At 36.5% G+C, this 10,487-nt stretch overlaps 1 protein-coding gene across 1 annotated transcript; it reads left to right on the top strand.

Moving 5' to 3' along the window:
- The first annotated feature begins 429 nt into the window (after positions 1 to 429).
- LOC144663246 (tyrosine-protein kinase SRK2-like) lies at positions 430 to 5,334 on the top strand. The gene is made up of 7 exons (XM_078524156.1): positions 430 to 459; positions 940 to 1,068; positions 2,133 to 2,221; positions 2,687 to 2,727; positions 3,440 to 3,539; positions 3,842 to 3,938; positions 4,566 to 5,334. The coding sequence occupies exons 1-7, from the start codon at positions 430 to 432 to the stop codon at positions 4,707 to 4,709; spliced, it is 630 nt and encodes a 209-aa protein (XP_078380282.1). The 3' UTR covers positions 4,710 to 5,334.
- Positions 5,335 to 10,487: the final 5,153 nt, after the last annotated feature.

The following is a 10,487-nucleotide window of genomic DNA, read 5'->3' as shown; positions in this document are numbered from 1 at the left end:
CCGAACGTTTTTTTTTTTTTCACATATCTAGAAGACAACCAAAGCAGTCAAATCGTTGAATGAAAGAACACTTGTATCAGCTATGGAAATTAATTTGTCTTGACCTTTCAATTAATAATTCCGACAAAAGCAACTTTGGTGAAATTTTCTCAATAATTAACAACTATTTCGAACCAGAACTAAATTTCCAGATCGCTATTTGTGCGGGTACATTTTTTAATATCGAAAACTTACAGCAATAACAGAAGAACGCTTGCTTGCTCAGCAATTACATTTAAGATAGCGGGCAGTAGTGGCACCGTTTCGAGTCAGTTGGGTCGTCATTTCGGTTCTTTTGTTCTTCCTTGCGTCCAAAAAAGTACGTATCGATATTTAACCCCATGGCAAACGGGAACGACTTATGAGAGGGTTGGAAGTCCTTGATAGCACATGACAGTCGAAAAGAGTCGCCAAGGCCGGGTTAGATTTTAAGACCTAAGGATGGCTCACATTCTCACTCTTCTTCTCGCTTTATCGGGGTCTTACTTCAAACGGAACAGGCAATGCATGTAGATTAGATTTAACAATTTTGCGAGTCTTTTGGCTCCTCGTGTGCGGATGGTCATGAGTTCGTCTCACAAGAAAAGAACTTGACAATCTTTTCTAGATATTTTTCATGTTTTAGATTCTTTTGAAAAAGGTCGGAGTATTTAAGAAAGCTACAATTCGAAAGTATTACTTAAAAGAGACCTAATTACAATTACAAAATGATTAATTAAATAAAAGCCTTACAGTATGACTGCTAGAGTACAGTAATGATTTTTTCTTTGAGTGTTCAATTCCTATAAGTTTCGATTTTACTTTTTTTTGTATGTGTGTGCCTTTATTTTTTATTTGAATTGCTTTGCTATGAGTGTTTTTATTTTTGTTGTTGTTGTTGTTGTTGTTGTTTTTTAACAGATACTTCACCGCGATTTTGCCGCCAGAAATATACTAGTTGGTGTAGACAGGACCTGTAAAATCACAGACTTTGGACTTGCGCTTGTGAGAGAGAAACATCAGTATCTTTACTGCACTGCCATCAGAAAGGTAGTTTGATCATCACGAGAAAAAGCTCTTAATTACTTTTTGTAACTAAGCTTCCGAAGTAAGAATTATTTAGATTAACATGTTTTTCTCTCGATCAACTATGAACAGAAATATCTTAAGAAACTGCCAGGCATGTGAAACCTACCAAAAGTAGTTGAGCTTTACAATTTCGATGATTTGCCATATCCTTGTATTAGCATCAACTAAAGTGGATTATATTCCAAAGACTACCTTCCCTGAAAAGTATAGGATAAATGTTATATGTCAACATGTTTGACCTTTTGAAATGTTGCCCACTGATGGCAAAAGTTGTTAGTGCATAGCAAACTGAGGATTTTGCTCTTTCCTTCTCTCTTCTACACAATTTTGAAAACCTAGAAAGAACAGCGTTAGGGAATTCTTGGAAATCTTTAGAAATGGTTAAAAAGTTGTGAAATTCATTCAAAACTTCTTAATGCATGCATAGTTAAGAATTCGAAGAGGGTAAATGCCCCAACTCCTTACTTCGAAATGTCCTGCTATTTTGAATAGAAGTTTACTCTGTGATGCTAAAACGTTCAGTAGCTTTTCATCCATTGATTTTTGTATACATAGTTCTCCGTCACGATTTTCAGTTTTCTTAAGCAAAATTACAATGTCAGTACATGTTTACCTGTCATTCTCGTATTGGATTACTTTTCTAAAATCCCGAGAAAACAGTTAAATCCAAGATGGCGAATTTAATGACGACATGTGGCGTCATATCCAGAGATAACTGTCTCGTCTTAAAGAACAAGGTCAGGGTTATTTACTTAATGCAAAATACATTTTATGTGTCTTATTAGAACGAAATCCCAATTTTGTAGAAACGATACCAAAAAAGAAAAGAGGCATTGTAGTATTACGTTATCAAGAGGGAAGACCAGGCCAATGTAGTTGTTAACTCATAAAATAATTTATTGCAGAAAACATTAAACTATTTTAGACGTAAACGGGTTAATGGTTTAAAAAAGCCGTAGGGATCGTTAAAAATTGTTTCTTGAATTGTTTTTCAAGGTATCAATTATCTTGTTTATTATCACTAGGGTCGACTTCCAATCAAATGGACAGCACCAGAACATTTGTTCAATGACGCTGACGAGAATAATGTCCGAGTGTCCGAGAAAAGTGACGTGTAAGTAATTAAAAACAAAAGAATACATATTTTTCACAGTTTAAGGATATCTTTTGTGAAATTTACATAAAAAGGTTTAACTATTATGATCATCTAGGTTGAGAGAGGGTTGTTGGGGTAAACAACTGCCCAGAAAAAATCGATTATCTATTCATTGCACAACAGATTGAGTGCAGCCTGCTTTGCAGACGAACTAAACCCCGATATACTATATCGAGCATTCTGTGACACGTCCGGCTGCAACGCAGGCTAATTGAGTGCTGTAGCTCGTTATTTTTTATTTGTTATTATTTTTCTACCATGGGCCTACAGACAGAAAATGGGTACATTATTTCAAAACACAGCTTCATTTTTACCTCAATGCCTGAAGGCACGGTGGGGTTTGACTTGCCACTTTGAATGCCGAATAACTTTTTTTAAGTTTTAATAATATACTAATGTAATGATATTTCCTGATTCCAACAGATGGTCTTATGGCATCGTTCTGTATGAGATCTTTACACTAGGTGGGATAGCCAATTACGTTAAATACGTACGAAAATTCAAATTTAAACCCTTTCTAATCATCATCTTGAAAATAAAGATTTTTGCCCTTGCTAAAATAGCAGGAATGATACTTTTTAAAGAATGTATCACCGTTTGGCTTTCTATTGTTTACTATTGTTTGTTTTGCTGTTTGCATAAAGCAAAAAAAAAAGAGAAACATCCAGGTTACCTTGTTTTATCTTAGCGCTTTTTATCTTTTTATTTAGCGCTTTTTATCTTTTTATCATTATAACAATTTTAGCAATTTATCTTTTTTTAGCAATAGGCCATTTCCGAGTTACCCTTTGCCTCTGTTTCAAAACGAGCCTAAGTGCGAAACCATTCATACGAAAATTAGTTTCACCTACAGGTCCATTTTCATGCAAATCAAACTCATTTTCATCTGAATGGTTTCGCACTTAGACTCGTTTTGAAACAGAGGCATTGGGTGACTCGTAAATGGCCTATTAGTTTAGCGTTGTTTTACCTCAATATAGTTTTAATGTTTTTATCTACTAGTATTAAGGTTTTATTTACACACGACCCCACAAGCTATGTAGCTTTTTATCCCATCGTGTCTAAATAAAGGTTTTGTTTGTTTATTTGTTAGCGGCAGCTTAACGAAAGACATCATTTGGTAAAAAATTCACACACCCATCTTTTAACTGCTCTGCATTCGAAATTGCTTTACAGGAGGCCTTCCCTACCCCGGTTGGGGTGAGTGGAAAGTAGTGTACGAGCTGAAGGTCAACAAGTACCGAATGGATCAGCCAGATCATGTCAGCGATGAACTGTAAGTAAAGGAACGGTAGTTCACTTAAAAACGACTGAAATATGTTGACTGTCACCCAAATCTAAATCCCTTCGTGGAATGAACACTAGTCCACGGTTTATTAAACAACACTTATAAACGTTAAATTCATGAAACTTAATAAAGTTATTGATACAAAAATGTACTATAACCACAGGCTACATCCAGCAATAATAAAAAAAAATCGGTGAATCGCGTACTTATTTTAACCGACGGAATGATAGTTTTATCCAAGAACAAACTAAGCGCATTGATGACGTTTAATATTTTTTTTTCTTAAACAGGTACCGAATAATGGTCGATTGTTGGCTTGAGAACCCGGATGATCGTCCTTCCTTTGAACTTCTTCACGAAGAAACAACTGGATTATTGCAAGAAGAGGTAAAAAAAAAATATTAATGAGAAGGGTTTCTCGGCTCGCATTCAAGTTTTTTGTCAATCTTGTGTTAAAACTTCTGAGCGAAAGGTCTATTTTTGGCACTGGGGTGCATATATACACATCTAAACTGAATGTTGCCATGGTTGTCGTGATATAAATGTTTACCAATTCATAATCGATATCGAATAAATCAAGCAGACGCTTTAGGATTTAGCCTTCGTCTTTTGCTTAGGTTAAGGAACTTTGCTGCTGTTATACTCTCTAACTGAAGTGCAGCTTTCTATTGGAGGAGAACGCATCACGTGACGCGCAACAAAAAGTGTTTAACTTCCTGGGGCGAACAAAACTGACCAAATCCTAAGCTTACTACAGCTTGAACCTTGCATTTGCACGTGATCACCACGTGCGGCTCGAAACTACTGTATGAACGCACGTACTACTAATATCAGCAATGTCTACAGCGTACTGTTTGGGGATACAGAAGTAAAGATGGTAATAGAGGTAATAGAGAAGTGAATAGAGGTTTAGTTGTGGTAAAATTCAAATCTGTTTTTAACCGATGTACCAGACAGTCCGATTTGGCTGTCAGTATTTATTACATATCGTCACTAACAGTATTTTTTTCCCAGCACTATCTTGACTTGGACATGTCCAAGTACGAGGCTCATTTATACACAGATGTGGAAGAACTCGATGCTGTCATGGGCCATGAACACTCGTTGGAGACTCGAGGACCCTCCGAGGAAATTGACACCACGCCAGCAGAACACTAGGACAGCAGACTGTAGAACTGGTCTACAGCCATCTTCAAAACTGGTTTGTCGCAGGAATGCAGCTGTTAAAAACGATAACAAAAGAAGAACGAGAAATAATAGGAACGTTAAATTATGTTTAAAAAGAAGAAATAAGTACAGTGTTATAAAGGTTACCTTAGTCTAGGAGCAATTGAAAATAAACATTCAGCCTTTTTTCAGTTTTCCCTTGCATGTTTGCACCCGAAAAAAATTGCTCGAGTGCATGTGTCGATGGCTTGAACGTAAGAAAATATGCTGAGAGAGTTGATGAAGTAGATCATAGTTAATAGAGGGAAATAGTTATGAAGCCCTGCAAAGTTCTTTGTTATAGGTTATTGTTCACTATTCTGGGGTTTACCGCTGCACAAAACCTGACAAAATACAATAGGGGGTTACGTGTTTTCGTGCTACTAACCAATAACAACATTTGGATTACGTAACTCATGCATAGTGTATGAGAGCAAAACAAAAGATGTGCACGGTCATGGACCTTCCAACCTAAATCTTGGCCTCATTGTTTGCTCCTTTGATGTTGGCCGGGCTTCCTAACCATTTCCCTCTATTAACTAGTTGTAGATGATGTTTTGCCTCAACTAATGTTTTTTATTTGAATTACTAAAAAAAAATACAAATAGATGAAAAAGTGTTTATATTACTTACAAGTTTGAAGTTTTTCACGTGAACGATACTGATCTAGCGTCGAATTTCCTTTTTTTTTATTTTATAGTAAATATGTACCGGTTAATGTTTAATAGATTCAAATGAAATAATTAAAAATGTTATCTTTCTTTTTTATCTCATATATACTCTTGACATTAAAAAGTTGCATTTTCAAAGGTCGAATAAACCAGGATTGCTTATTTGGTGTTGTTGTTTCTTTTTTTTTTTTTCTAAAAAACTAAGTATGGCCCCCAGGAAAAAAAGAGAAAAATAAACATTTCGGTTACATTAAAACATCTTGTACAGATAAGTTAGTTTTGAATTTAGAAAGTTAACGTCCTTGCCAATTCCTGCTTTTAATACATGTTTAATATGGCGACAAAGTAATCTATACTTTATAGAAATGTTTGAGCGTTTATTATAATGTACCAAAATACGACGAAAACAATATTTACTAAAATACAACTTTAGCCGATTTCTCCTTTTTATTTTTGTGTTCTGTTCTCGGTTTTTAGTTTGTGATTCAACAAGGTACACAATGTTGTGCATAAACACACAACCATTTCTGATTGTTGTAGACTTAATGGTGTCTTAAATAATCGCAGAAAAAGTCCCAGAATAAATGCAAGAACACTCGATTATTTTTTAATTAAAATAATGCAGCAAAAAGTAATTAAAATAACAACATGTCGAAACGTTACTGAAATAAAATGTAACTAACTTGAAAGGTATGTTATTAAAATTTTACTGTCGATTCTTATTTAAAAGAAAGCAGGAAAAAGTAATTTAGATAAAAAACATGTCGAAACGTCACTGTAAAGAAATCGAAATAATGGGGCGAACATGGGACGGAGAGAATTATTAAAATAGATTCACAAAATGAGTAGTATTGATCGCTATAAACTACTTTGTACATTTTTTTTTTCAGAATTACTAAAACAAACAAGCGAATGACATCAAACCGAAACGGTTCCTTATATCTGCAATCTCCTCTTTTTCATGTGATTCGCATTCTCGGTTTGCTTGTATTATGCTACCTCATATAAATTTAAAGAATAAGTAGAGATGCTTTGTCGAAATGACAAAAGATCGTCATTTACAAATGAAAAAGGTGTATGTACAATTTCCCTCTGCTATTGAAACAACTTTGCTGGCAATAATAAAATAATATTTGAAAACCTGCGCTTCTACCAAACGTTTTTTTTTTTCCACATATCTAGAAGACAACCAAAGCAGTCAAAGCGTTGAATGAAAGAACACTTGTATCAGCTATGGAAATTAATTTGTCTTGACCTTTCAATTAATAATTCCGACAAAAGCAACTTTGGTGAAATTTTCTCAATAATTAACAACTATTTCGAACCAGAACTAAATTTCCAGATCGCTATTTGTGCGGGTACATTTTTGAATATCGAAAACTTACAGCAATAACAGAAGAACGCTTGCTTGCTCAGCAATTACATTTAAGAAAGCGGGCAGTAGTGGCACCGTTTCGAGTCAGTTGGGTCGTCATTTCGGTTCTTTTTTTTTATTTTCTTGCTCTTCTCTTTTTTCCTTTGGAGTTTTTGCGAGCTCGTGGCTGTGCAATGCAACCGTTTTTACACTGCCCCACCCGCTTTACTTATCTACCTGCTAGTTGGAAACTTGTTGGCTCTATAAATAACTTCCTCATTGTTCGACGCCATCAGGGACATGCACGCATTCAGCATCAACAATCACCACCGCCACATCAACAACAGGAAAATAACATATCCAGGGTAATCAGATTAAAGAAAACTGCTTTATGTCAGGGCTACAAATTTATTAGTTGTAAAACTATCACGTGTCACCCTCAATAAATAAAGTTTGATTGATTGATGTCGTCTTTTGTTACTCGTAAGCTCTTACAGGCAAAACTGGAAAATTAGAGAAAGATGTTAAAAATGACGATTTCTGGCAAGACTTGCTTGTAGTTATGACGTTACCATGGCAACGTCAAATATTATGAATCCATGGTTGACATATCGAGATTTCCGCAAGGAATGGATGAACTGCTATTAAAAGTTTCAGCATTATAGAGTAAATCCTATTTTCAAAAACTCCAAGGGGTACAACAATGCAGGGAAAAAGAGTAATTAAAGGAACCACCGCCCGAGTAGATCATAATAACCTAGCACGAGGTCAATAAACTGCCCAAAGGTAAAATGAGTTCCAAAAGGAACTCACCAACCAAGTAAGTCATAATAATGTAGCACGAGGTCAATAAACTACCGTCAAATAACATGAGTTCCATAAGGAACTCACATCCCAAGTAAGTCATAATAACCTAGCACGAGGTCAATAAACTACCGTCAGATAACATGAGTTCCATAAGGAACTCACCTTCCAAGTAAAATATAATAACCTAGCACGAGGTCAGTAAACTACCGTCAGTTAACATGAGTTCCATAAGGAACTTACCCTCCTAGTTACACATAATAATGAGGCACGAGGTCAATAAACTGCCTCAGATAACATGAGAACCATAAGGAACTCACCACCCAAGTAAGTCATAATAACCTAGCACGAGGTCAATAAACTGCCCTCACATAACACGAGTCCTATAAGGATCTCGCCACCCAAATAAGTCATAATAACCTAGCACGAGATCAATAAACTGCCCTCACATAACATGAGTTCTAAAAGGAACTCACCAACCAAGTTAGACATAATAATGAGGCACGAGGTCAATAAACTGCCTCAGATAACATGATTTCCATAAGGAACTCACCAACCAAGTAAGTCATAATAACCTAGCACGAAATCAATACACTGCCCTTAGATAACATGAGTTCCATGATGAACTCACAACCCAAGTAAGTCGAAATAACCTTGCACGAAGTCAATAAACGGCCCTCAGATAACATGAATTCCATAAGGAATTCACCATCCAAAGTAAGTCATATTAACCTTGCACGAGGTCAATAAACTGCCCTCAGATAACATGATTTCCATAAGGATCTCACAACCCAAGTAAGTCATAATAACCTATTACGAGGTCAATAAACTGCCATCAGATAACATGAGTTCCATAAGGAACTCACCACTCAAGTAAGTCATAATAACCTAGCACGAGATCAATAAACTGCCCTCAGATAACATGAGTTCCATAAGGAACTCGCCGTCCAAGTAAGACTTAATAATCTAGCACGAGGTCAGTAGACTGCCCTCAGTTAACATGAGATCCATAAGAAATTAGCCACCCAAGATAGATATAATAACCTAGCACGAAGTCAATTAACGGCCCTCAGATAACATGAGTTCCATAACAAACTACCACCACAGTAAGTCATAATTTAGCACGAGGTCAATAAACTGCCCCCACATAACATGATTTCTATAAGGATCTCACCACCGAAGTAAGTCAACCTAGCACGAGGTCAATAAACTGCCTCAGATAACATGAGTTCCATAAGGAACTCACCAACCAAGTAAAATCCTAGCACGAGATCAATACACTGCCCTTAGATAACATGAGTTCCATGATGAACTCATCGTCGAAGTTAGACATAATAATATGGCACGAGGTCAGTAAACTCACTCAGATAACATGAGTTCCATGACGAGCTCGCCGTCCAAAAACTACAGAATGCCCTAGCACGAATTCAAAAAAACTGCTCAGATAGCATGAGTTCCATAAGGAACTTACCTCCCAAGTAGGTCATAATATTGTAGCACGAGGCTAAAAAACTACCGACAAATAACATCAGTTCCATAAGGAACTCACCTTCCAAGTAAGTCTTAATAACCTAGCACAAGGTCAATAAACTACCGTCAGATAACTTGAGTTCCATAAGGAACTCATTGTTCAAGTAAAATATAATAACCTAGCACGTGGTCAGTAAACTACCGTCAGATAACATAAGTTCCATAAGGAACTCACCTTCCAAGTAAAATATAATAACCTAGCACGAGATCAATAAACTGCCCTCACATAACATGAGTTCCATAAGGAACTCACATCCCAAGTAAGTCATAATAACCTAGCACGATATCAATAAACTGCCCTCACATAACATGAGTTCCATAAGGAACTCACCTTCCAAGTAAAATATAATAACCTAGCACGAGGTCAGTAAACTACCGTCATATAACATGAGTTCCATAAGGAACTTACCCTCCAAGTTACACATAATTATGAGGCAAGAGGTCAATAAACTGCCTCAGATAACATGAGAACCATAAGGAACTCACCACCCAAGTAAGTCATAATAACCTAGCACGAGGTCAATAAACTGCCCTCACATAACATGCGTCCTATAAGGAACTCGCCACCCAAATAAGTCATAATAACCTAGCACGAGATCAATAAACTGCCCTCGCATAACATGAGTTCTAAATGGAACTCAGCACCCAAGTTAGACATAATAAGCTCCATAAGGAACTCGCCGTCCAAGTTACACATAATAATGAGGCACGAGGTCAATAAACTGCCTCAGATAACATGAGTTCCATAAGGAACTCACCAACCAAGTAAGTCATAATAACCTAGCACGAGATAACATGAGTTCCATGATGAACTCACAACCCAAGTAAGTCGAAATAACCTTGCACGAAGTCAATTAACGGCCCTCAGATAACATGAATTCTATAAGGAATTCACCATCCAAACTAAGTCATATTAACCTTGCACGAGGTCAATAAACTGCCCTCAGATAACATGATATCCATAAGGATCTCACAACCCAAGTAAGTCATAATAACCTATTAAGAGGTCAATAAACTGCCATCAGATAACATGTCCAACCAGTTAACGTTGGTTAATTTTTTGGCAACTCTTGCCTATTTTTTTTGAAAAAGTTGTTCTTTGATTTATGACTGTACAAAAGAAGCCGACACAAAAAATTGGCATGGCGACTGATTTGAATATTATAGGTAGCAATATATTAATTCTGCCAGTTTATAATCTTTTATATGACAGACTTGGGCAACCTAGTAAATGGCCCAGCTCACAGCGAGTCTCACGTAGCTCAGTTGGTTAGAGCGCCCAACCGGTATCTGGGAGGCCATGGGTTCGATTCCCGTCGGGGACTCAGATTTTTTTCTTTGTCCCACGCTCGTGTCATGTAGAATAATTTC

This window comes from Oculina patagonica, chromosome 8 (assembly GCF_052425735.1).
Source record: "Oculina patagonica isolate OP01 chromosome 8, crgOcupat, whole genome shotgun sequence".
NCBI classification, from domain to species: domain Eukaryota; kingdom Metazoa; phylum Cnidaria; class Anthozoa; order Scleractinia; family Oculinidae; genus Oculina; species Oculina patagonica.
The sequence above is the reverse complement of the archived record's forward strand: the minus strand, read 5'-3'. Positions and strand labels throughout refer to the sequence as shown.

Bases quoted from the DNA above. Each gene is read 5' to 3' on its own strand.
- LOC144663246 (XM_078524156.1), top strand. From the start codon at position 430: ATGACAGTCGAAAAGAGTCGCCAAGGCCGG. The intron at 2,728-3,439 runs GTGGGATAGCCA...ATTGCTTTACAG, and splicing joins GTATGAGATCTTTACACTAG to GAGGCCTTCCCTACCCCGGT. The intron at 3,540-3,841 runs GTAAGTAAAGGA...TTTCTTAAACAG, and splicing joins GATCATGTCAGCGATGAACT to GTACCGAATAATGGTCGATT.